This window comes from Hemitrygon akajei, chromosome 10 (genome assembly GCF_048418815.1).
Source record: "Hemitrygon akajei chromosome 10, sHemAka1.3, whole genome shotgun sequence".
Taxonomy (NCBI): domain Eukaryota; kingdom Metazoa; phylum Chordata; class Chondrichthyes; order Myliobatiformes; family Dasyatidae; genus Hemitrygon; species Hemitrygon akajei.
The window spans coordinates 39,801,320-39,828,929 of NC_133133.1; the positions used below are offsets into that span (position 1 = coordinate 39,801,320).

At 37.1% G+C, this 27,610-nt stretch overlaps 2 protein-coding genes across 3 annotated transcripts in view; one reads left to right on the top strand and one right to left on the bottom strand.

The window, feature by feature from the left end:
- mcts1 (MCTS1 re-initiation and release factor) overlaps positions 1-10,825 on the bottom strand; it is a 30,868-nt gene extending 20,043 nt beyond the window's left edge. Inside the window, exons 1-4 of one of the 2 annotated variants that reach the window (XM_073058107.1) lie at positions 10,743-10,825; positions 5,686-5,838; positions 3,620-3,717; positions 2,037-2,170 (exon numbers count right to left, since the gene is read on the bottom strand). In XM_073058107.1, coding sequence (XP_072914208.1) covers positions 2,037-2,170; positions 3,620-3,717; positions 5,686-5,838; positions 10,743-10,777 — 420 coding nt within the window. In that variant the 5' untranslated portion in view covers positions 10,778-10,825. Of the gene's footprint in view, positions 1-2,036; positions 2,171-3,619; positions 3,718-5,685; positions 5,839-6,676; positions 6,836-10,742 lie in introns of those variants that run through there. The other variant, XM_073058108.1, reaches the window with a different exon arrangement.
- Positions 10,826-10,836: 11 nt separating this feature from the next.
- cul4b (cullin 4B) overlaps positions 10,837-27,610 on the top strand; it is a 57,139-nt gene continuing 40,365 nt past the window's right edge. Inside the window, exons 1-5 of the mRNA XM_073058094.1 lie at positions 10,837-11,430; positions 20,502-20,617; positions 21,343-21,446; positions 24,367-24,436; positions 27,319-27,392. Of these exons, the coding sequence (XP_072914195.1) occupies positions 11,040-11,430; positions 20,502-20,617; positions 21,343-21,446; positions 24,367-24,436; positions 27,319-27,392 (755 nt within the window). The 5' untranslated portion in view covers positions 10,837-11,039. The remainder of the gene's footprint in view (positions 11,431-20,501; positions 20,618-21,342; positions 21,447-24,366; positions 24,437-27,318; positions 27,393-27,610) is intronic.

Genomic DNA, 27,610 nt, shown 5'->3' on the forward strand with positions numbered 1-27,610 from the left:
CGTATCTTGGGTAATGATGAGTCGGAGTACAGAGAGGAAATTAAGAACCTGGTGGCATGGTGTGAAGACAATAACCTATCCCTCAACATCAGCAAGACAAAGGAAATGGTTATTGACTTCAAAAGGAGTAGCGGACTGCATCTACATTGGTGGTACACAGGTGGAACAGGTCAAAAGCTTTAAGATCTGCTGTGTGAATATCACAAATGACCTGACTTGATCTAACCAAGCAGAGTCCACTGCCAAGAAGGCCCACCAATGCCTTTACGTCCTGAGAAAGCTGAAGAAATTTGGCCTGTCCCCTAAAACCCTAATTTTTATAGATGCATCGTAGAAAGCATTCTTCTAGGGTGCATCACAACCTGGTATGGAAGTTGTCCTGTCCAAGACTGGAAGAAGCTGCAGAAGATAGTGAACATAGCCCAACACATCACACAAACCAATCTTCCATCCTTGTACTCACTTTACACCACACGCTGTCGAAGCAGTGCTGCCAGGATAATCAAGGACACGACCCACCCGGCCATCACACTTTTTGTCCCTCTTCCCTCCGGGAGAAGGTTCAGGAGCTTGAAGATTCGTACGGCCAGATTTGGGAACAGCTTCTTTCCAACTGTGACAAGACTGCTGAATGAATCCTGACCCGGATCTGGGCCGTACCTTCCAAATATCCGGACCTAACTTGCACTACCTTACTTTCCCTTTTCCATTTTCTAATTATGATTTATAATTTAAATTTTTTATTATATTTACTTGGATTCGTACTTCAGGGAGCACGAAGCGCAGAATCAAATATCGCTGTGATGATTGTACGCTCTAGTATCAATTGTTTGGTGACAATAAAGTAAAGTATCACCTTTCACTTGTCAGGATTAAATTCCATTTGCCATTATGGACGAGATGGCCTGTTTCGTGCTGTAATTGTTATATGGTTATGGTTATTATTCTGCACATCTTACCACCTCTACAGTAGCCTATCAATACCACTGATTGATGTGTATTCTTCAATCACACCCCAGGCAATAATTGTAGAGGGAAATGGACAGTTGATATTTTGCATTGAGACCCTTCAAATGTACAAACAGAGAACCCACCGCAAAATACTTGAATCGATATCAAGTGAGGGCAGAATCTACCAGTTGTTACTCAAGCTGAACAGCTGATCAATGTGCACCAACAACAATGACACATGAATCAGATAAAAATAGCAGTAGTAGCCCACATAGAGCTTGGCTGTTCTGATCTTTGACAGCTACACAGTAGAATTTCCTGGCCTAGTTCCATAACCTTTGATTTCCCCATTTCCAGAATTACGTATCAGCTTTAAATATATTTTCTGACTCGGCTTCAAAGCTGAGATAAAAGATTTCAAAAATTCATAATTATTCAAAAGAATAAACCCTTAAACACACTGTCAATCATCTCACTAGTTACAATGCCGTACTTCCATCTACCATTCTGTTAACTCTCTCACAATGTGGTCAAATTAGAACCCATGACTCTCAAATATACAGAATTCCACAAGTTCACAACCATTCGATTAAAGAAATTGCTACTCATCTCTGTCCTAATGGCTGGAATCTTATTTGGAGGTTGTGTTCCCTAATTCCTAAATCATAGCGAGATGACACTTCACCTAACCATCTATTCAGTCAACCCAGCCAAGAAATTTCTATTACTGAGAGATAATCATAACTTAGGTAGAGTGAACCTTGTATTTACAGGTCAATGAATTCAGAAGGGCGACAGTGCAGATTGATTCAGAATTAGATATAATGTACCTTATGATTTGGTGCATTTTTAAAAAATCAATTCCAAGAAGTTTACAATTACCCTACATGAAGGACTACCCCCCAAAGTCACATTTTGTAGGACTTAAACAGAACATATTGAAATTGCTGTGAAAGTGATCTGGCAAACTATTCAGCTGGCAACTCACTTTCCCTAGTACAACAACTTCATTAAAAGTGCTTTAATTTTACAGAACAGTATTTGTATTAGGTTTCTAGTAAATTGAAGAGTCACCAGAAGGATACAACTATTGTGTCAATGTCAGCTGGGTACAGCTTAGCTCCAGGGGACGTCAAACCAGGACACATGATATTGGCGCCACTGAGCACAAACTTGATAGCTCCTTTATCAACCTGCTGTTGTGGCAAAATGACAGGATCTGTAATGAAAAGAAATTAAGATCAATAAATTAAAACAGTTTTATGACAGACACATTACTGTTTGTCACAATATATAGGCTTCATCTCATTTTGTAATAATCCAAGTTAATGCTTTTCCATAACTTCACTCAGAAGGAAATCAACAAACATTAATTTTCGCTGACCCAGCTTCTATCCCATCCTCTCCTCATAAGTTTGACTCATACCTGTGATCTCCAGCAATTCTCAAAACTCAGATCTTTTCTGCTGTTCAAATACATTGCAAAAGGGGAAAGGATTGTTGACACACTAAAAAAAAATCAAAGGAACTGAAATTCACTGAGCTTTTCACTGCAATAAATGATCCCCATTTTCAAATAGAGAAGCCAATTTTATTGGCTGGAGTCTCCCCATAGATCTGATAAAATAATCTTGACCTAAAAGGAAATCTGGGTCTATCTCCAGCTCAACAGAAACTTTACTGATAAGCACAGGGCTCAGTACTGTATACATACACACAAACACTTTTAACCCACTCAGCCCCACCAGCCTGCTCTATCATTCAGGTGGCTAATCTGATTACAGCCTCAGTTCCCGCCTACCACATTAATTAGTGCTTTACTTATTGAGAATCTATTAATGATGGGACAGAGTACTAACAAGATAGGAAGATGCACTGGAGATGTATTAAGTGAGGAAGCAAGGGACAATGAAGGAAGCAGTGAGAAACATGGAACTTGGTTCTTCAAATTAGACTAAAATCTGTCTAGTAGGACAATCAATATAAAACACATTTTTTGTGAGAGGCCCTTGGATACACATAAATCCAGCACTCACTGCAAAGAGTCATGCACAACTGCCAAACAGGAACAAGCAATTATCTGGAGATTCAATGGACAGTGATAAGGGTGCATATACAAACAGCCAGTCAGTCAGAACAGAAAGCTTGCTTAAGCCTATAAAGAAGTGAAATACGTTTTAAAATTCCTTACCATTTGTAACTCAAGAACATAAGCAAGCAGATCTTTTTAAATTAATGATGAAACTAATGTTATTTAAAATACAATTTTCACTACATTAGGAACCTGGGGGGGTACTATGTAAATTACTTTTACGCTTTACTATTGTTGCAATCTGCATACTTTAAATTAGGAAAAAGATCTTCAAAAGGTTACACACAGAAGTCAGATTAATGGCCTTACTCCATGAGTAACAATTTGGGTCTTAAAAATGAATAATGGTGTATCAATCCACTGCAATCGTCTCTTCTGTAAGGACTAGCTTCTTAACTCTGGGTTGGTTTAAGAATTAAACTATAATAAAAGGGCATTTATTTTCCATATCTCTTAAGATATAGCATTTGAAAATAACTCAGAAACAGCAAAGGTATCAGCAAATATCCACTCAGTAAATAATTTTGACCTTATCAGTTCTCTGAGAATATTTAAATATTAAAACAATTAACCTACATTTGTGAAGTAATCGCAAGGTGGGGAAGAATGGTCCCTCCCTCTGTCTAAAGAACAGCAATTCTCCATTAACAGTCAGGATCTCAATATGTTCATGGCTTCAGAGAAACAGGGAAAATGAAGTACAAGGTTATCATGTTGTCAAAATAATAATTCTTTTTTTAAAATTTCCAGTTCAATCACCTTGTCCTGCAGACTGCAATGTAGTCTTAATACTTTTTTTCCTCTTCCAAATGTAATATCCAAAATTATTACCTAGCTATGATGCTCAAGATTAGAATAATTATTTTATTCTTGTTTAACTGTGTTTCCATGGTTATTCATTACATGAAAATAGTTCAAAGAAAATGCACAATTACTCATGAATATGAAGAAGATGGAGGGATATAGACATTGTGTAGGTAGGAGGGATTCGTTTTTGGGTTTTTTAGTTACTTTTTAGATGATTCAGCACAAGATTGTGGGCCAAAGGGCCTGTTTCGTGCTGTAATGTTCCATGTTCATGAAGCACAGCGATTGTCTGCTTACATCAAAATGATCTAGTTGAACAACATGCCAGGTACAATGAGACAAACAGCTGGTTAAAATGTTTTTTTACTGGCAAGAACGGAGAATGTTGATTATAGCATAAGGGCAACCCTTCAGATAATTGATAGATATCGCCATTAATATCACCAGGTGAGGCTTTCAAAATCTCACATCTTCCAACAAATTAAATTTTCCAAAACCACCACATTACAAAATATCAGGCTAGATTACAGTGGAAATTCTCAAGGTATCAGCCTACAGAACAGAGTGCTACAAATTTCATTCTGATTACACAACCGAAAAACTTATGCAGGTCTCCACACTTATAAAATTTAGTTCAGCATGTCAAAACACAAGAGTAACAAAAAAATCTGTGCGGGTTAAGGAATTAATGACAGTTTGGGTTAAAGCCCTGCAACAAGAGTGCAAAAATGCAGATAATTCCTTTTGTTATTTCCATTTTAGTGGGGAAAATAATGTGCAGAGTCTTTAATCTTTAAAAAGTATGAAAAGAATGGGCATGGAGTTTTTTTTTCTTCTCCTTAGAACACTACCTCCAAATGGGATGGCAGCATTATCGTTGACAGCTTTCAGGCATCAGTGATATTTGCTGAGCTTTATTTGAAGTTAACGTTTCACAAATGTTTTGCTCATCATGTGATACCACATTGGGAAAAGAAAAAAATTACCTCAGAATATTCTATTCTTACTGAGCATGAACAGAAGGCTCTGGACTTCTGTTCCACTCTAATCCACATATAAGCACTTCCCAATCAACAATTTTTCCATCTGAAAAACACCTGACGAAGAACAACTCAGCTCGAGATTCAAATGTGGGAGGCTTTTCAAGTAGCCCGATGACATCTTACCCATTTACCTAAACTATAAAATGTTCACCCACCTGTCAGTATAAAAATAAGCCAAATTAGCTCCTTGGGCATCCTTTCATGTAATACTGAATCTAAGTTACAACTGGAGACAGAGACACAAACAGTGCTCTACTACCTATGAAGCATCAAGAACTGATGCTGTAAAGGTTCCCACAATTCTAAATTATAGGGGCCAGTACAATGTCACACCAATTTGTGTTGCTGCCCTAAGCTTCTGGAGTCCAGATTTGATCTTGACCTTTGGTGCTGTCAAGTTCTCTCTATGAATGGAATTGGAATTAGTTTATTATTGTCACACATACAGATCGCCTGGGACTCAGTTTCCCAAAATCCCAAAGACAGGTGGTTATTAGGTTAATTGGCAACTATAAATCACCCCTAGTGCAAGTGGACATTGCAAGAATCCAGGGCAGTGAATGGGCACACGAGGAAGAACAGGTTACAGGAGAAAAAAAGTGGAAAATGGGATTTCTTTAAGAGCTGGCGCTGACTCAATGAACCAAATGATCTTCTATGTTGTAGGCAAATGAAAACTTAAATGACCATAATATAAAGTGCACAAGCAACTTTGAAACAGAAAAGGCATAAAGTAAGAGAATGACAATTAAAAAATTACTTTACATTTAACCTAATAATGCTAAATTGTACCATTTTACTATTTTTACAGGGTCCTTCTTTGGCATGATTTGGTTCAACCATGGCTCAATTGTTGGGAACTGATCCACCAATTGACTCTTAATGCCTTTAATAACAGATGTTTTCAGCTGGATGCAGTTTGAGACATTCTCCTTCTCATCAAACCTGTCAAGGTAGAAAACAAGTAAATCATTCTCACTGCTGATGTTTAGAAAAAATAATAGTTACAATCAATTTCTCCAAACAAATGCAATTATTTTTGTCATGGTCCATAACTACCAGAGCTTCACTTAAACAGGTGCCTCAACCTGACATTCAGTGTCAACAGGAATCTTTGAGGACATCAAACTAGAGACCAATACCGTATTCATCCATCATCCACATAGAGTCATCAGGGCAACTGAATTACAGGATGAAAATAAACAGCAAGAACTATTGTCACTGTACTCCCCACGAGCACTATCCCTCAATGACAACGCTACCAATGGTATCAGCTACTCAGCGCCAGGGGTAGAACTAATTAAGATCTTTATGACTTAGGTGCACCCCAAAATAACACGTCAGCTCATCTCAATGACTTGTTGATCCAAAGTCATAGAAAACTGAAGGAGGTGAATCTAATATTCCCAACGATAGTTAGCTATTTAGTATACGACACAGAGATAACAGCCTGTGAAGAGCTTTGTCATTAATTTACCGTTCTTGATACGAGACGAATATGTCCGTAAGATACGCGCCAGAAAAGGTGAAGAATATCCCATTAGCAGTCTACACAGCATGCTAGAAAGACGAAGAATGCTCGAAAATACTAATTTTAATTCAAATTCTTTGCATTTAGGAAATGAACATATTTAACGCAAATGCTGTCACATTACCATGTTTTCAAATTCTATTCAAAAATGAAACGATTCGAAAAATCAAGCATTAGGAACTAAAAGTCACAAAACTGATTCCTTCCGAGAGCAGAAATAGAAAAAAAAAGGATAAATGCTGAACAACTCACTTCTTAAACATTATGCAGCTGCAAAAATCACCAACTCCACGAGGCCCAACGGGAAATATAATGTGTTACGGCACGTCGTAACTACATAACAAATCGCGGCGGTTGCTGTAAAGTGGATTCGCCTCCGTGGCGGACTCGGAGGGCAGTGTTGAGCAGAAAGTAACTACAGTACTTAATGTGCAAAGTACAGTATGTTCTTTCCCACTGTTGGATAATCACAACGAAGAACAGTGATCGAAACAAGAATCTATAGATCTGGTGTATCTGTGACAGATCTAACTCACTGTTCAGTCGTGTTGATGTTATAACAGTCTCGAAATCGAATTGCATAACACTTTGTTTTGGTCACTGTGCGTTACAAGTTCAACATAAACCGGAGAAGATCACGATGCGAATTTTCGCTGGGTGAAGTCACACTAGCCACATAGTGCATCTGGCATTTCCCTTTCGGTATCAAATTACTTATTTTTTGTACACGTGCATTGACAAACTGTTGAATAAACTTTACACACCAGGGTTCATTCCCAACCTAGGTATTTGGATCTGTGAGTAGGGTTTGTCAGGTATCTCACCTTTCCAGCTTAGTTGTGTTGACCACAATTTAACAGTTGAAAGAACCAGTAGGGGAGGATTTTAGTCATGAATAAAAGAGGCAGTGATGGAGTAGATTGTGTTCTGGCATCGGTAACGGTGAGCTGTCAGAGTCAGCAGCAATAAATTCAAACCTCATAATCCACAATTGATTCTGCAGATCTTAAGCAATAGACACAGATGCTGAATGAACTCAGCATGTCAGTCAACATCTATGGAGAGGAATAAACAGTTGATATTTAGGGCTGAGACCCTTTATCAGGACTTAACTCGGGTTTAATTATGATACCAAGGTTGTGAATATTTCAGGTTAGTCATTCAGTTGTTGGAAAGGGAATGAAGTAAGTGACTAGTGGAATTTGGGACAAGGACCAAAATCAATAGCTTATGTCTTCCTAATGTTCAGTTGGAGGAGAATTTGGTTATATAAAGTCCAGCATAGATTTTTGAAGGTCAATCGTAGCTACAAAAATCTTTAAAGATGTATGGAGAGGATGTTTGCTATTATGTATTTGGACTTTTAACAGGTGTTTGACTAAATATCTTAGAATAGATGGTAGAAAATTTGATGGCATGGGATTCAATCGAAAATGAGATATGAATTTAGTCAAGGTTGCAGAGTAGTGCTGAATAGTTGATTTTATGACTGAAGGAAGTTTGTAATTTCCAGGGTTTAATCTTTTGAACCGTTGCTTTTGTTTTAATCCATTAATGATCTTGACTTGTGTAGACAATGGAAAATTTAAATTTGCATTTGAAACTCAGCTTGATAAAATGGTAATAAACTTTGGGAGGACTGAAACATAGTAGTAAAATCGTTGGAAGGATGGTCAATGAAATTTATGTGGGAAATCATTTACTTCAAGGTAAGAATGAGGAGAAACAGAAGAAATGTAACATAACCATTTTGCTCAGACTCATGGACTGTCTGCCCCACTCTCATCAAGGAAGAGGCTACATAACTTTCACACAAGGACCACTAGACTCAAAAAGTCACTTCACCCAAGACATCAGACCGATCAACACCACCACATTATCACTTCCTGTCATTCGTCTTATGCACAAATACTCCTGTGCCTAGCATAAATTATATACATAGAATCAGTCTATATATATAACCTAATTTTTGTTTTTATATTTATTCTGTTTTTTATTATGTTCTTTCTGCTTACTGTGTTTTTTATGCTACATTGGATCTGGAGCAACAATCATTTTGTTCACTTGTGTCCTGATGAATGACAATAAACATTCTTGAATTTTGAATCTAACATTCCACTTGCTAAATAATAAATTATACAATTTAAAAGATTAAGCAGGAATAGAAAGAAGAATCATTGCAGATGGTACAACAAATTAACAAGGATAAAACAAAGTTAGGAAACGTATTTCTTTAAACAGAAGCAACCACACAAAAATGAGGAAGGTATCCCCAAATCTTTATGTATTTTATTATGTTAAGCACTGGACATGACTGTTTTGGTAACAATGTGAGCCATTGAAGAAGATGCAGTATATTTTCTAGAATAGAACCAATAAGGAAAGTTCACATTAAGAAAGCAAAGAAATTGTGGTTCTGCCTACAGTAGCTATGCAGCATTTTCAACTGTTGATTCATATATCTATAAATTATTAATGACTTTTTGCATATGTTCCACAGCTGAGCCTCCACGGCATTCCTAAACAAAAAAAAACAAAGAGTTATCAACTTTTAGGTAAAGAAATGTCTTTGCATCTCTATCCTGACTTCTTATTCTGAAACTGTGACTGCAGAGGTTCGGCATGCCATCAAAAACCTTGGCAAACTTATAACGACATGTGGTGGAAAACATGCTCACTGGCTGCATTACGGCCTGATATGGAAACACTGATGCCTTTGAGTGGAAAACCTACAAAAGGTAATGGATTCAGCCCAGTACATCATGGGTAAAACCCTCCCAGCTATTGAGCACATCTACATGGAACGTTGCAGTAGAAAAGCAGCATTCAAGATCCTCAACACCCAGGCCATACTCCTTTCTTGCTGCTGCCATCAGGTAGAAGGCCTCAAGACTCGCACCACCATGTTCAAAAGCAGTTACCACTCCTCAACCATCAGGCTCTTGTACAAAAGGGGATGACTACACTCATTTAAGAACTCTTTTATCTTGTTATTTATTGCTATTCATTTATTTGCAACTGCAGATTTTTTTTACAGTTTACAGTTACTGTTCGATAGATTTGCTAAGTATGCCCGCAGAAAAAGAATCTCAGGATTGTATGTATGTACTCTGATAATAAATTTTATTTTGAACTTTGGACCCCCTCTTTCTAGGCACTCTAAGCCATGGTGAAAATAATGCAGGACAAGTATACATCTATACTGTCTCATAAATATCTTTTAAAGTGCAGAATATTGCTGTTATATAGACAATCAATAGCAATTTTTCACAATGTAAGAGCTGATGAAGTATTTTTTGATGTTTTAATGCTATTGATTCATTTGTGTTGACAGAATTCCAACATATTTCCAAGATGTACTGTATAACTATACATGCCTAGTTACATAAAGAATATGAATTCTGAAGGTTCACAATCACTGGCTGAAAAAAAACTTTCAATTTCTTTCCTGAATGGTCTGCCTCTTATTGGGAAGTTGTCACCTAGTTCAAGACATTCCAGCTCAGGGAATCATCATTCTTGCACCCACCTTGCCAAAAGTGTATGCTCAATAGGAACATCTCTCACTATTCTATCTTGAATTTGCTTAGATTCTCATATGGCAAACTCCATGTCCCTGAAATCAACCTGGTGTAGCTATGTTTTATTCTCTCTGCTGCCTTTACAAAAGGCGTGAAAAAAATCAAGCCAATGTTGGGCAGAGTGAGAATAAAGAGTAAAATGTTATATTAGTTTCCTGAAAAGGAAAGTAGAAAGTATTATCTAAGGACTCATTCTGGTTCGGAATGCTGTTTTCTTCTATTCTTCTCATGATGTGTATGTTCCCCCCCCCCCCCTTTTTTTCTCTGTGCAGTAGTTATGGTCTTTTTTTTAAAGAATGGGTTCTTCAGGTTTCTTGCTTTGTGGCTGCCTGTGAGCATACAAATGTCAAGGTGTCTAATTTATACATTCTTTGATAATAAATGTACTTTGAATCTTTGAATATACCACCTTCGTATATTAATATGGTAACACCCTATAAACATGGGAAATGTAAAACTTGGATACTCAGATGAATTGTAGCAGCACTGAGGGAGTGAACAACCAGGGGAATAATGTTGCTTACGAGATATCAAACGGAATATTTTTTCCCCTCCACCTATTACTACTTGCGTTGGAACCGCCTCAACCAGAATCCTGTTCACCAAACTCCAGGAGACAACAGCAATGTTTGATATGGTCTAGTGTTCGAAAACATCTGAGAATATAATCTACAGAAAACACACACACACACACACACACACACACGAGATAAACCTTGCTGATTGTTTTTACCCACCAGAGGCTTAAATTTTCGAGATTTTTAACTGACATTTGGCAGGCAAATAAGCGGCTGGCGCTCGTGATGTCACAGGATGAAGGCTTCCCGGCAGGCCGCGGGGCGCCGGAAATGCCGCCATTTTACTCTATTGACAAAACAGGTGATCGAAATCTCGCCGAGTCGGTTCCAAATTGTGTTTTTTTTTCTTTTTTTTTCGTTTTCCGCTTTTCCCTGGCAGGGCTGTGTGAGGACGCGCGCGCGTGTTTTGTTTTCGAAAATAGAGAAACAATAGGACGGCATCGGCTTTAAGTTTTCATGTTTCGAACGGGCCTCTCTTCACAAAATTCACCGCAGGAGGTGCGACAACAGGCTGATGTTAGTCCGAGGAAGCGAAAGTTAGCCGAGGCCGGCGAGTTTGAGCACCAGCACCAGACACCCCAGCAAGCCCAACTCCAGCTCTTTTCCTCAGCCCCTAAGTCTTCCTCCTCCTCCTCCTCCACCTGCTGCAATCACCAGCTCCAGAAGAAAGTCAAGTTCGAGGACTCGTTGGACTTTGTGGGACTCGATGTGATGATGGCGGAGGAGCAGAGGAAAAACAGCAACTGCTCCGTGTTAACGGGGCATGCCAACGGTCTGACCAAGTCCACCACCTTCGCCACCAGCAAGCCGGGGACGGCTAAAAAATTAGTTATTAAAAATTTTAAAGGTATAATAAGGTTTTAAAATAAAATAAAATGTGATAGCAGATTCAGGTCTGCTCTTTGCCTAGGCCTATACCAGCTCATTTAAAGAACCTTAATTATGCATAAATTTTGTCTAGTTATACACATCAACAAGAATCAGGCTTGCAAAACAGTTTATTTCATAGTTTAGATTGACTTCCAGATTTTGTATGTGTCCAGGCAATCATCACAACACAGTTTTGGCTTTATTTTAAAAAAATGAATTTGAGTTATCTACCTAATTGATATGCATTTAAAAATTCAGCCTAACAGAAAACAGCTCCATCTGAAGACCAGCTTGTTTCCCTTGTTGAAAATTTAAACATCAATTTTTCCTTTATGATTTTTTTAAGCTTCTAGTTACAGAATGTTATATTTGTCATTTGTGTTTGTGTCACTGCTGAAGTTCTCAGAAAGAATTTGAGCTACAATAAGAATAAGGTTTGTTTACCTGTACTGGACCAAATCTTTACATCTTTGTATCTTGGGTAAGATGATGTTGACCAAACTTAAGCACTTAATTTTGAATACAGAAAATTGTAGAAATTATGGTTTTTCTTTTATTTGAGAAGCTATTTCATAAATTGTTCCATTCAATTTTTCTTTTCATTTTGGATATCAACTGAGTCTAACCTGGGTGTGTTCATCACTGACATGAGATGAGCGTTATTTATTCCATTTCAACATTGGTAGCATCCTCTTTGTAGGGTTGGTAGCGAATAGTTATGACAATGCAAGGTGGAATTTGAACTTCTGATCATGTTGATATCTTCTGAACTCTCAAGGTGGCATTTGCATAAGGGCAATAGAAATTTGGTTAATTTCAAATTGGATGCTGACTAACTTGAGATGGGCAAAATGATGGAGCCATTAAAGAGATCCAGGTATGATTACTTCTCTGTGTGGTAATTTGTAAACACTTTTCTTTTGATGTGAGTCTAATGAGGGACTAATGGATCTGTAATTGGAATATTGGAAATGGAAAGATAAAGTAAAGGCAGTTTTACATATACTGAGAGCAAACTACTGAAATCTACTGAATGAACTATTTTTCATTTTAATTGGTAATATTTTTCACTATAGATGTTGTAGAGCATGAATTAACAGTAGCCGGCATTTTGAGAATTGTGTTTGGGGGAAGAAAGATTATCACTCCATGAATAATTGGCCAAATGGTAACCATTTGTATCTAATTGTATCTCTACTAGATGAAATGAAAACCCAACTCCAATCATTGGCTTTCTTACTATTTTTCCAAAAAATGTACAGAAGTTTGAGTAAAAGAGCTTTAACAGTTTGGTGATGTTGGTGTTCAGGGAATAAATGAGTGAAGCAGACTTGCTGCTACTCTGAGCATAATTCTCTCATTATTCTTGTTGCTAGTAGCAGTTTATGTTGGTTAACACTTCAGTAGTTGCAGGAACGGATGAATGGAAGCCAAAGCATTGTACTATAATAGAGTTGTCCCTTTTTTTACTGGAAGATGCTTACTTGAGATATGATCAGGATTATCTACAAAATAGATGTTTTTATTAAATATTTTTAGAATGTTGAGTTAACTGCATACGTAGAACTTTATGATGCCCTGTAAATTGGATTAGGTCCTAAAAGCGAACTTGAGTAGAGCCCAAATTGATGTATTGGGGGGGAAAAGATACTGTTTGTAACTAAGAATGAAGGTTACCTGTTTTGTCAGAGGATTGGGTGACTGTGAAACAGGTTAAAAATAATTGGGCTGTTTGTGAGAACAATCTGAGGGAGTTGTGGTTTCTCAGCAGAATTTGATTTTGAATCCATGTTCTCATTCATTTAATTGTATTTCCCTGTTTGACTATGAATGTCTGCAATAAAATGGATCTCAAGATGGTATATGGTGACGTATACAGTACGTGTTTTGATAATAAATTTACTTTCAACTTTGACAATTGCTGCTATGCTGAAGGCCATGGGTGACACACTTATGCAGTGAGAGGGGAAAGATAGCATGATAGCAGTAATTGAGTGCACATAAACATTTGTGTATAGGTGTATCCAAGATAGTACATTGTCAGGTTTAAGAATATTACTTGGCAACTGCAAAAATTCTCAAAAGGAGTGGTGAACAGATGGAGTTTTCCAGGTTGATACTATGACATCATCTCCAGACTTAATTACATTAAGAAAAGGGTCATGGGGTGTGATTTCAAAGTTAGCAATCACTGCATTATTCCTGGTGCTGTTTACTAGTGCGCATAGAAATCAGGGTGCAGATGGATTGATGGCTGGGAGATCATGTGGCAGAAAGGAACTGGGAAGGGTACAATGCAAACACAAGTTTGAAAGGAAACACAACTGTCTGGTTTTACTTAATGGGGAGTTCAGCTGGCAAATGAGATGAGCTCCATAGTCTGATAGACGTGGAAATGTGTTTCCGTCATTACTGAAACAAGAAATACAGCAGCTTTATATTCTTGACTTTTAGCTTTCAAATGAGGGGTTAAAAATGGGATGTGTGACAATATTTGTAAAGAAACAAATATCATATCTGGGGAAGATCATTAGCTGAAGTTCAGAGTTAAATTAACGAACAAATCACACTGAGAACACGCTGCAGACTCCAAATTGTCCAAGAGAGATAGATTAAACTTCAGCAAATTTCTGTGAAGTGCAAAATCATCATTGCAGAAATAGTGAGCTTTTTCAATATTCCTGTTACTTGTGTATTAGCTGGAATGCAAGTAGTGAAAGATTTAAGGGCATGGAAGAAAGCTGTATTCAATAGATAGCAGACTTAACGAAGCAGGGAGGACAAGATTATTAGCAACAGAACACTTACAGTACTTATCAGAATTTGATAAGAGTTAAGGTAATAATGGAAAAGAATAAAGGTAACATTGGAATAGAGACATGGTTTATTGTGTTTCTCCTTTTTGGCAACATCCCTCTTGCTAGGCTTGACAAAATAAAAACCATGCAAGATGAGTGACAATTGGTTCTGAACTAGACTTCCAATGCAGGGAAGGAAGGTTAATAGTTGATGGGTACATTTGTAATGAGAAATTTATCACTTGATTCCTTTATTTTGTGCCAAATATGTTAATAGTTGAACTTGAATGTGACATGGCAGAAGTTTACATATGTTCAAGGAATTGGTCTTTTGGTTAAGAGAAAGAAGGCATTATGATAAGACATTCTGGTCCAATGGTCAGCAAATATCTAAGTGGAATTTAATTCACAGTAGTGTGAAGTAAAGGATTTTGGGGAGGTCAAGAAGGCAAAGGAATGACAGGAAGTATGAGGCTATTCATTGTCATGTATATTGAGGAGGTTTGGTAAGATGCATTTCCATAAATGCTTAAAAGTGGCATGTTTGTTTGAACATTGACTATGCAAGGAGGAAAGTCATTGTAAAACTGCAACTGATAGGCCATGGTTTATGGAATACTACTTTCATTGATGCTTCACAGGGAAGATGTGATTGCATTTGAAATAGTGCAAAGAAGACTTGTCAGGATGTTGACAGTGAGGATAACTAAGGGCAGTTGTTTTTTTGAAGATGAGTTTTAATCTATGTGTAGATTATAATGAGAATTTTTTTTTCCTTAAGTGTTATGGTAAAATTGGGGAGTGTGAATTGATTATAATTGGTGGAAAGATGAAGGGGGCTGATGAGGAATTTGGTTTCTACTCGGAGGATGGTAATGGTCTGGAATTGACTACCTGAAAGGATGATAAAGGCAGAAACCTTTATCACATTTAAAATTATTCTTAGGGTAGTATATGGTGACATATATGTACTTAGATGATAATGTTGCTTTTAACTGACTGACTTTGGGTCCCTGAAGGTGGGATTAGGCTCGGTAACTATAATATTACAGGATGGACTGCATCACCATGTTGCACAGATCTGTCATCTGGAATTTGTTTTCTAGCCGAGCAGCTATACACACTAATAATGACCTTTTTGTTATTAATGGCTTTTTCTTGGTTGAGGGTTTGGCTTAATGGTAATATTTCGTTTATGAATCAGAAGGTTTGTGTTATCTCCAGAGATACAACTTGTGCTAAAGCTTAAGTGGATTACTGGCAATATTGTGGGTTTTGAATGAAAAGTTGTACAATTAGGTGGACATAAAGGACCCCAGGTTACCCTTTCAAGAAAATATTTTTCCTCATTCATTTTTAAATAATCCTTTTTACAAATTGCCTTGCAGCAGTGACTAAAATAGTTCACTGTGTAGCATAAATTTGAAAGAATTGCAGCTTCCACTGCTTATGGTTATTGTGTTCAAGCAAATTAAAATTTCCCATGTATGCAATAACCATGTAACAGGATAGGAAGACATTATGCTAAGAGGTTTATTTACTGAGAGGATTCTTCCTTCCAAGAAAAGACCTTAAGTTGTGGTTGACAACTGGCAAAAAACATTATGATGTCCAACTCTTGCCACAAAACTATTTAAATATTATTACAAACCAGTGCTTCACTCTCAGATTCCTGGTCTGAATATGTGGTTCTGAGTATTGGAACTGAGCATTTTAAACATCTACATACTGCAGGTATGCAAGAAGGAAACTCCTGCTCATAATTTGAAGCAGACTTTATTTCTGAAATAGCAGCTTTGGATAGATGAAGGAGAAAGTTGAAGGGGCCCCTGTTAATTATATACAAATGTAGACAGGCAGCTTTGATATTTTTCATTTTTCTCCTTGCAACATTAGAGGCCATTCAGTTGATCTGAACTGTGACAGTTCACAGAGCAATCTCATTCCCTTGCTTATTTCTGTTACCTACCCTTTTGCAAGTATTCATGAATTTAACTTCTTACCCACCTACGCATGCATAATCTACAGTAGCTAATTAACTATCAGTTTGAATGTCTTTGGGATTTAAAATTCAGAACATGCATAGAACTGCATAGTAATGTATTCTTGGCTATGCCCTTCCACTCCCAACGTACCTTTGTAGGTTGATGAGTATCTGGGACTATATTTGTATTTTGGGGTCCAGTAATGTTCACTAGTAGCATAATTCCCCAAACCTTTGATAGCCAATTAGTCTGGGACCTTAGCTTTACCAACTGCATTACTTTTGTAAACTAATAGAAACACATTAAACAAATGTCTACAAAAACTATTAAAATGAACTGACATATTTAAGATTTTTTTCTAAATTCTTAGTTAAAATGCACTTGGCAATTAATTAATGATTAAAACAGATAAAGAAAACTTACTCTTTAGCTGCTGAATTCTTAGATTACAATTCCTATTGAAATCAATGGGGTGTTTGTAATGTTGTTCAGGATTCAAGAGAGTTTCTTTTTCCCCCCAACGTTTTTCTGCAGAATTCCAGCAAGACTGGATGTCATGGACAAGGGTGAATTGACAAATTCAGATTTGCAAGTCTGTTATTAAGTCCTGGGCCTTGGCATTTCATGGAGGATGTGTGTGAGTCCCAACAGTTACTTTCAGTGTTTAAGCACTGTTACTTTCATCTAGTATGCTGTAGCAAGTGCAAACTGACTGAAAGTATGTTGGATAATAGTATTTCAAAATTAGTTTATTTTGCAGAGTGAGTTGGTGTATCTCTGCCTTTATAAAGTAGAAGTTTTGAATGAAAAAATTGTGACTAATGCATTGAAGTAAATTGTCTGTTTATCCCTTTGTACACTCATCTCATTGCTTTTCTTAATCTTGTTTTTTTTTCCTTGTTCCCAGCTGTATTGAAGAGTTTTTGTCCTGAGACATTAACTGTTTCTCTTTCCACAGATGCTACATGTATTACAAAATGTTTATGGCTTTTTGCATATTTTCTGTATGTGTAGTTTTTGTTTTCTTGTGTAAAATGTTGATATAGATGGTGAACCACAGAGTCCTAGCACTGATCTCTTTCCTCCACTAGTCACAGCTTCCAAACTGAGAATGACCTGTTTAATGTAGGGTCTCAGCCTGAAACTTTGACTCTTTACTTCCCTCCATAGATGCTGCCTGATTGAGTTCCTCCAGCATTTTCAGTGAGTTGCTTAAGATTTCAAGCATCTTCCTTATGTTGTGTTTAAACACTGTTTATCCCTACATTTTATTTTCCATAGCTTCCACACCCTTGGAATATTTATGAAACCTTTTGATATTGTGAATGATGTAGCAAAACCTTGAGGATGACAGTAATGCATTTTTGAGAACAGTTTTGGACCCCTCATCGTAGAAAAGATGTGCTGGCATTGGAAAGAGTCCAGAGGAGGTTCACAAGGATGATTCCCGAAATGAAAGGGTTATCATATGAGGAATGTTTGATGGCTCTGGGTCTGTACTTGTTGGAATTCAGAAGAATGAGGGTGGATCTCCTTGAAACCTTTTGAATGTTGAAAGGCCGAGACAGAGTAGATTTGGAAAGGATGTGGACCATGGTGGGAGAGTCTAGTACAAGGAGGGTAGATCTTTGAAAACAGATGCGGAGAAATCTCTTTAGCCAAAGGGTGGTGAATTTGTTGCCAGATGCAGCTGTGGAGGTCAGGTTGTTGGGTGTATTTAAGGCAGAGATTCATAGGTTCTTGATTGGACATGGCATCAAAGGTTACAAGGAACTGGACTTGAAGAGGAGGGGGAAAAAAGGATCAGGCTTGATTGAATGGTGGAACAGACTCGATGGGCCAGATGGCCTAATTCTGCTTCTATGTCTTATGGTCTTATAATCTTGAAAACATGTAGTCTGGTGAAGTGGGCAGAAAAATGGCAAGTGTAAAAGTGTTAACTATATTTTGGTATGAGAAGGAAATGTAAGAAGTAAGACTACAGTGATCGTAATTGGGCATTTAGCAGGACTGATGATGGAGCATCAGTAATCACAGAAAAGTAGCATGTCATCTTCAATCTGTTGCAAGTCACAATCTGTTGGAAGAGCTCAGCAGATCGAACAGCTTCAGATGAGGAGCAAAAATTCTCACCCAATCAGAATCCAGTTCCTGTTTGTCTCCCTTCTTCACACATCCTTCCCACACAGCCCACTCCCACCCCAACCTTGCACAAGAAAGAGGGGGAGGAGCACAAGCTGGTGAGTTCATTAAGCAAACTAATGTGGTACAAGCTGGCAGTGGGGTTGGGTAACTAATGTATTGAGTGGAGGAAGGAAAGATGAGAAGGAATGATGTGAGAAGCTGAGACCTGATAGGTGGAAGAGGCAAAGGGCTGAAGGAGGAGGAATCTGGTCCAACAGTAGGCCTTGGCATCCAAAGATTCACCTGCCCAACACTTCCTTCTGGTTCACTGCTTCCTTCCCTTACTCCATCTCACCTGAAATTGCCTATGACCTGCCAGGTTGACCCTTCCCCTTTTTTATTCTGGTTTATGTCCTTTTCCTTTCTGGTCAAACCCGAAATGTCAACTTCATTTCTGAACATGGATGCTACTTGACCTGCATTTTGTGTGTGTTGCTCTGTCTGATTTTTATCTTTTTGTATCCATCTATCAGTCACTTGCCACCATCTTCCAACTTCACAGACTCCCCTAACCGGCACTTGTATCCCTTGTCATACATCAATTGTCTTGGAATTCATGCTTTCCACTCGACTTCTCTCTATGCTTGCCTCGCTATCGTGATGCAGTATTTTGCTTAGAAAAGTCAACATTTTGTTTCCTGTCACTGATGCTGCTGAGTACTTCCAACAGATTGTCAGATATAATGTAAGTTAATTGACGTGGTTGGAAGTATCAGGAACAGATCTGGTGTTATGCATAAAATAAACTTGAAGTTGGCAAGATAAGTTAAGTGTTAAGATATTCCTGCATGCTAAAATGAACAAAGATAATGTGAAAGCATCAATATTATGTTCAACTTTCTTTTAAATCCCCTGATATGTCCTTAGCTGGAGTGTTCTTTCTCAGTTCAATATTGTACCATACCAGAGAGAGTAAATTGAAGTCTTAGTTTGTAACAGAAGTTGAGTGTTACTTCTGACTGGAAACACAAGAATGTTCACTGAGGGAGACGGGGTAAAAATTAATGTCTTGGTGGATTACAACATATGAAATAAGGAGAGCAAGTCATGACACATAGTTGATGATTTTATGCACCAGGTTTTGGCATTCTGGAATTAATTTCATGAAAATGGTGATTGTGCCCTTTGGAGGTAAATTTGATCAATATTTGAATGAGAAAAAATATATGCCTGTAAAAGGAAAAATGGAGAATAGTAATTGGATAGCTGTACAATAGAGTCTATATAGATTCACTGGATCTGATGGATACTTCCTGCATAGAATCATAATTTGATTCTAACACTACAGAATGAATATAAATTTAACACATGCTGTTGAAGCTTTACTGTTGCCTTAATGGCTGCTCAAGAAAATTGATCTTGTCTAAAAACAATTAATATTTGCTTTTTGTCGTACAAAGGGAATACTGTACATCATACATGGCCTTATTAGCTGAACTTATTCCTGGTTTTGTGAGGTTTCTTGTGTATAGTGAAAGAAACACTTGGTGGATATGTGTTGACTTTGACTTTTTAGGCAAATTTGCTGCAGGTGAAAATAATACTGAATAAAAGCACTTGTTAATTTGTTGATATTTTCTTCCTTTTTCTGAGTGCTTCAAGGTGACAAATCAAATTTTCAGAATCCACTTTAAGATACATTATACATAATGAGTATACATAGTTTGGTGCAAGATCTGATCTTGCCTTGGCCTTCTGTACAGTTTTCACAACTGGGTACTTTGCAGGAGTGGTCAGTGATTTGCAGGAATTGAGAACTGAACCCAGGCATTCTTCATCTCCTTTTACAAGTCAGCAGAAATGACTATTGTTCACAAATTAATATAATTGTTTTATTTGCACTCGTGGATTTTAAAACAAACCCTTGTATCTGTTTACTCTGTTCAGAGTCTGAAAAGAAAAATAGGCTTATAATGTCAAGGGATCTCTGCAATCAGTTTTCATTGCCAGCTAAAGTTCTGTGGGGATTCATCCTGTGCTAAATTAAGTTTATTATGTATTTTGTCTCTGTTTTCTCCTAAAGTATTGGAATCTGCAAACTCTTTCAAAAAAAATGAATATATAGCTCTTTTTAATTTCAGATAAACCTAAACTGCCTGATAATTACACCAATGAAACTTGGCAAAAACTGAAAGAAGCAGTAGAAGCAATTCAGAAGAGTACCTCAATCAAATACAATTTAGAGGAACTTTATCAGGTGATGAACATGATGCATGTTTCAATGAAATGGGTATTTTAAGAGTAGTGACAACTAAACATGTCCCAAGTTTCTTAATAACTTTAGTGATGTGTGGAAAATTAAAATTGCCAATTTCCAAAAAAGTGTAATTTTTTCTCCAACATTGCTGTCTATTCTTGACAAATAATTCCATCTACACTTTATTGCAAATTAAAGCAATATTTTGACTTAATTTATTGAGAATACAAAGAGGAAAAACAGCTACAGTCCTTGAACACTATCCAAAAAAGTGTGTGTGAGAAAGTAGAATGTTACTTGGCTGTGATGTTCTTGACAATCAGAAAAAACTGATTTTGGTTCTTTCAGGCCACGTAAGACTCTAGCGTAGTGAAAATAAAACTTCACAAAATTATAGAGAAAATAACATTCTGAGTATAAGAAAAGTGGTTTTATTTTGCCTCCTTTCCATTTTAGTTAATTGAAGGGAATTCATTGTTGATCCAAAGGCACATTTAAAAGGCATAATGTTTCTTAATGGCTTTTATAGCTGGGTAGCTTGCTGATGCATCTATCTCATCTTGCAAACTCCATGTATGTTTATAGAACCCTGGATTTCCTGATAAAATGTGCTCTGGATTAAAGCAAAGGTTGAAAATTCATCTTCAAAAAAATAATGTGTGCCTAAATGGTGTATTGTGTGGGCTAACTAGATATTATTTCGTGATAATGTTTTCTATTTTTAGGCTGTGGAGAACCTTTGTTCTTACAAAGTTTCAGCAAATTTATACAAGCAGCTGAGGCAAGTCTGCGAGGATCATATCAAAGCTCAGATTCACCAGTTCAGAGAATATCCTTTAACTTGCTTAACGAATGTCGCTAGAGGTACTTGTGAAGGCAATAAAACTGAAATTGGGCTCGTGTAAATTTTGAAACCTATATCAATTTGTAACAAATTGGTATTTGCACATTTGGCTTATGTGTGAAAACTCAGTTTCAAAGAATGACTTTCTGTTGTTGGGGTCAGTGGGCATTGGGAAAGTTCCTCTTGATTTATCTATCTCTCTTCAGCAACTCTTGATCCTCCAGCTCTAGAATCCTTATAGACCTCTTTATTTCTCCTCCCCATCACCTTTTACACCTCCCTCTCCCTCTGCACCCAACTTTCTGCCACCTCCATATGATATCCTGCACCATTTCTCCATGGCTCTCTTTATATTGCTGTGATTTACTCTTAACAGTGGTTATTGGTTGGTGTGAAGGTCTAAAAAACATGGAGATGTTCTCCATTATATAGTTTTCATTGTGAATTAATTGGCTGGATATTTACAGTGGCATGCAAAAGTTTGGGCACCCCTGGTCAAAATTTCTGTTCCTGTGATTAGTTAAGTGAGTTGTAGATTATCTGATCTCCAAAAGTCAAAGTTAAAGATGACACATTCTTTTCAACATTTTAAGCAAGATTAGTGTACTGTATTACTTTTGTACAATTTTAGAGTGGGGTGGGGAAGAAAAGGAGCATCATTGTAAAGTTTGGCACCCCAAGAGATTTGAGCTCTCAGATAACTTTTACCAAGGTCTCAGACCTTAATTAGCTTGTTAGGGCTATGGCTTGTTCACAGTCATCGTTAGGAAAGGCCAGGTGATGCAAATTTCAAAGCTTTATAAATTTATAAACCCTGACTCCTTAAACCTTGTCCCAACAATCAGCAGCCATAGGCTCCTCTAAGCAGCTGCTTAGCACTCTGAAAATTAAAATAAATGATCACCACAAAGCAGGAGAAGGGTATAAGAAGATAGCAAAGCATTTTCAGGTGGCTATTTCCTCAGTTCGTAATATAATTAAGAAATGGCAGTTAAAAGGAATGGTGGAGGTCAAGTTGAGGTCTGGAAGACCAAGAAAACTTCCTGAGAGAACTGCTCGTAGGATTGCTAGAAAGGCAAATCAAAACCCCCGTTTGACTGCAAAAGACCTTCAGGAAGATTTAGCAGACTCTGGAGTGGTGCTGCACTGTTCTACTGTGCAGCGACACCTGCACAAGTATGACCTTCGTGGAAGAGTCATCAGAAGAAAACCTTTCCTGTGTCCTCACCACAAAATTCAGTGTCAGAAGTTTGCAAAGGAACATCTAAACAAGCCTGATGCATTTTGGAAACAGGTCCTGTGGACTGATGAAGTTAAAAGAGAACTTTTTGGCTGCAATGAGCAAAAAGAGCTTGGAGAAGAAAGGGTGCAGCATTTCATGAAAAGAACACTCCTCCAACTGTTAAGCACGGGGGTGGATCGATCATGCTTTGGGCTTGTGTGGCAGCCATGGCACGGGGAGCATTTCACTGGTAGAGGAAAGAATGAATTCAATTAAATACCAGCAAATTCTGGAAGCAAACATCACACCATCTGTAAAAAAAATAAAATAAAATAAAAGCTGAAGATGAAAAGAGGATGGCTTCTACAACAGGATAATGATCCTAAACACACCTCAAAATCCACAATGGACTACCTCAAGAGGCATAAGCTGAAAGTTTTGCCATGGCCCTCACAGTCCCCCAACCTAAATATCATCAAAAATCTGTGGATAGATCTCAAAAGGGCAGTGCATGCAAGACGGCCCAAGAATCTCACAGAACTAGAAGCCCTTTGCAAGGAAGAATGGGCGAAAATCCCCCAAACAAGAATTGAAAGGCTCTTAGCTGGCTACAGAAAGTGTTTACAAGCTGTGATATTTGCCAAAGTGGGTGTTACTAAGTACTGACCATGCAGGGTACCCAAACTTTTGCTTCAGGCCCTGTTCCTTTTTTGTTATTTTGACACTATAAAAGATGGAAATTAAAAAAGTGATTTTGCTTAAAATATTAAAGAAATGTGTCATCTTTAACTTTATGCCTTTTGGAAATCAGGTCATCTTTTACTCGCTTAATCACAGTAATAGAAATTTTGTCCAGGGTGCCCAAACTCTTGCAAGCCACTGTATGTTTTGAATAACTATTTCCCCCAGCTTCAGTTCTAAGTTGTTGGGAGGATTATCAAATATTTAAGAGTCTGACAGACTTCAGAAACTCAGCATTCAATCTTTAACAATTTGTTTTGAATGGCCCTTACCAATGGTGTACATGTATGTACCACATGTCAGTTTGAAGCACCAGAAAGCACTCATAATGGACCAAGGAGTTTAAGAGTAGTTTTGTAGTTTTATTGCCTCAATCGCCATCAGTAAAATAGTTTAGCCAGTTATGCAACTTTTTTGTTTGTATGTGCTCCTGTGCATCAATAGACTTGAGTGCATTTTATGCATATCTTCATACTGTGATAAGTATTCTGCTACATGTGATTGGGTTCTTTACCTCCATTTATTTCAATACACAGCCTTCCCAATGAATACCAGTGTAGCACTGATAAATATTGAAAGTGTTTTCATTGACTTTCAGAACTGAAGGTTCATTTCCTGAAACATGTATTTTATACAACCTATTTTTTATCATCAGCTATCACCTGAGATGAATTTTCTAAATTTGAATATAACTTTAGTTGAAAGTGCTGTTCACCAAAGGTGCTCCTAAACAAACCCAGTAATAATACAAGAGGCTACCTGACATCCTTTTCTGCTGATATAAGAGTGTGAGAACTTTATTTTTTCCTCTTCCAATTTTATTGGGTTATGAAATAGATTTAAATGAATTTGAAAATATTTCTTTGTAGGTGCCTGAAAATTAGGTCCCATCATTCATTAAGAACTAACTGCATTTTTTGTTTTCCTTAACTAATTCTCCATGGATTCCTTGGATAGTGTTCTTTTTTTAAAGAAAATAGATAAATGCTGGCAGGATCATTGCAGACAAATGGTAAGTAAGGCCACAAAATTCAGATTTTTTTTCAGTTTTTAAAATAAGTAGTTAAGAATATGTAATTAAGTGTTTATCCAGCAATGAAGTTGTATTGAAATTCATCAGTTTTTCAGTTTTTCTTCTTTGACATGTCTTGAAGTAATGGTAATTGTGCCTAGGAGTTTGTTGAATTTGAATATTAGCCATTTGTTCTTTTGAAGGCTGAACTTGAGGTACTAGGAGAGTTTTCAATCTTTTTCTGTGTAATATTGTGTACTTGGAATTGAACAGTTAATTTCAACTACATGTTTACAGAAAAGATAAATATTACTACTTGCAGTCCTAGAGAGAAATCAGACAGATTTAAGACCTTCTCAAGGAATTTTTATTTTGCAGGCATTGAGGTAAATTCTTGGGTAGTTCAAATGAGAATTGATCTAAGTTCATTTTCCAACAATAAGTTTTATTATAGATATGAGTTCATTCTTTGAATTCCAGTGTATGAGCAGCAGATTTGCAGATCCATATTTGGCTGTGCTGATGAGAGCATTTAGTACAGGAAATCTCAATACATGATTATCTAAATATTAGCCTTAAAATTTCCATTAATTTTCATGGATAATGTGCCAGCTTCTCTTCCCTAGAGTAGAGTTAATATTACCTGTTGGTTCTGTCAGTTACTTTTGCTTGCTTTCATACTTCTCGCCCTTATAATTAACAATGTCATAATTTTTCATTTCCTTTGCATGACTAATCTTTAAAAATAATAGTTTCAAAAACCTCTTCCATACTCTTTCAAAGATTTAAATCCGTCTTTGCCACAGAATGATGTTGTTCAGCTCATTTGGTCCTTGCCAGCTTCATCCATCAATCCGTTGTTTTCATATCCATCAATTCCATTTGATTCTTCTCCCACCTGTATTAGGGGCAATTTAAGGCAACTCATTAGTCTTTCTCCTCGGAATATAGGAGGAAACTGGGGCACCTGAGAAAAGCCCACATAGACACAAGGGAAGCTTCATACAGGCATCATTCAAAGTCAGGATCAAACTTTTGTTCTGTGATCTGTTAGAATACAGCTTTTTTATCCTTATGAAGTCATTTAATTGTTTCTTTGAATTGGTCCTTCAATATTTGTTTCTGGCAGTTGATCACTCAACTTCTGCTTTGACTTTAAAAGCATTAATGCTACTTTCATGTTCTACTGACTTTTCAATCTCCAACTCCTTGCCTGGTTGCTAGTCAATGCCTTGAAAGATCTGTTTGTCTACTAATGTCAAAGGAATGTAAATTGTTTTATTTCCATTATATGCTTCTGGTTAATCAGGACCAATAAATTTTGATTCAGCTAAGCAGCTGCCCCAATTAGCCTAAGTTTCATTAAAATAGTTTAAAAAGTTATAAGGAAGAAATTGCTGTTTAATTGAATAACAAATTATGTATTTAAATCAAATACAAAACAAATTAGAATGTCACCAGTACAATTACAGTAGTATTAGTTCCTAATAGTTATCAGAGGAATTCATTCAGTGTAAGATACCATGTTCTTTTGATTGACTGTAAATGAACAAATTAGTGCAGACACCTAGTATAAGTAATGGATTGGCTTGACAGTTGCATCCTCCAAATCTTCATTTTTATTGTAACAGTCAAGACGATTTTCAGTACCTTCAAATTCTTCACAGTTCTTCTTGAGGTAGTCAGATTATTTCTTTTTCACCCCCCAGCCATTTCTGGCATCTCTGAACCCGAATGCTTGAAACCACAGTGTACAAAACAGTTCTGAATTGTCTTGTTGCTTATTTTTCCGCCAATTATTCGTGACAAAAATCACTGCTTTTGAACACAAGCATGTGCAATTGACGCTATATTAAAAACTGCTCTTAGCACAGTGTAGTTTCTAATGAGTGCGCGCAGTTGACACAAGTTGGGAACTGTTTGGCAGCAGCCCCATCCCAATAAGTGGCATAGTGACCCAAATAAGCAAAGGGAATTCCGGCTACTTGATTAGCTTATGTTCTTTAAAAGTTGTCCCAAATCAGCAGCCTCCCTGATTAGCTGATGCTCCAATTGACCATATATAATACTTCCTTTTATGTATTTTTTTTACTCGAATAGAGTTCCATGCTTGCTGGTCAACTTTATTGGAATCACCAAGTATCTAGGTTTCAAACATGACCTGGGTACATAATCATGGTGACTCCCTTGACAACCTTTGCACAGTCTATTGAAAGAACTGGTCACATTTTCAAGGCTGGCTTAGCAGCACTAGCAGTGTTCAATTCCTGCCACTGTAAGGAGTCTGTACGCTCTCCCCACGACTGTTTGAGTTTTCTCTGGGTTCTCCACTTTCCTCCCACATTCCAAAGACGTGCAAGTTGTGGTTAGTATGGCTTGTTCCCGCTTTCCAAAGACATACGAGTTAAGGTTAGTAAGGTATGTTCTTGCGGCTAGAAGTGTGGCGACGCATGCAGGCTGTCCCAGTGAATCCCTGACGTAAGTGACACATTTCGCTATGTTTCGATGTACATGTGACAAAGCTCATCTTTAATCTTTTACTTTTATCTGTATCCTTTGTGGATTTGTGTCTTTGCTACTGTGCTTCCAAAACAAATCCAATTCCGACAATTTTGGCATTGACTGCATTGGTTGAGCCACACCAGGAATTCTGGTTATTTTTATTCATATTTATGTCCCATTACATTGTATCTTTTGCCACTTATTTGAACGTCATCAGAGCAATGACGTAATTAATTTTGAAGAAATAATTTCTGAATTGTGACTCTGCTACAAGTTTCTTCTATAATATAAGCATTATAATGATGAAGAACTCCAATATATGTAATTGCTTAATTAATAATTTAAACTAAGGCGTTTATTGGCTTGTTTCTTGTTTTCAGATCATGATTAGAAGTATTTTCTTGTTTCTGGATAGAACGTATGTTTTGCAAAATTCAATGCTACCATCTATTTGGTAAGTTTAAAGATTTGATTTTCACAACAAAGTACAAAATAAATTACAACTAGAACAGTAAGTATTTTACTATTGGACCCATCACTTTTAAGAAATGGGGAAGAAAATGGACTTCTGGTACCATTTATGAGCACCTGGAAACTGCATACAATAGATTGATGGCAAGTTTCTTTTGTTCTTTTCAAAGGGTGAGAGGGTATAAGGTACTCTCAGGAGTC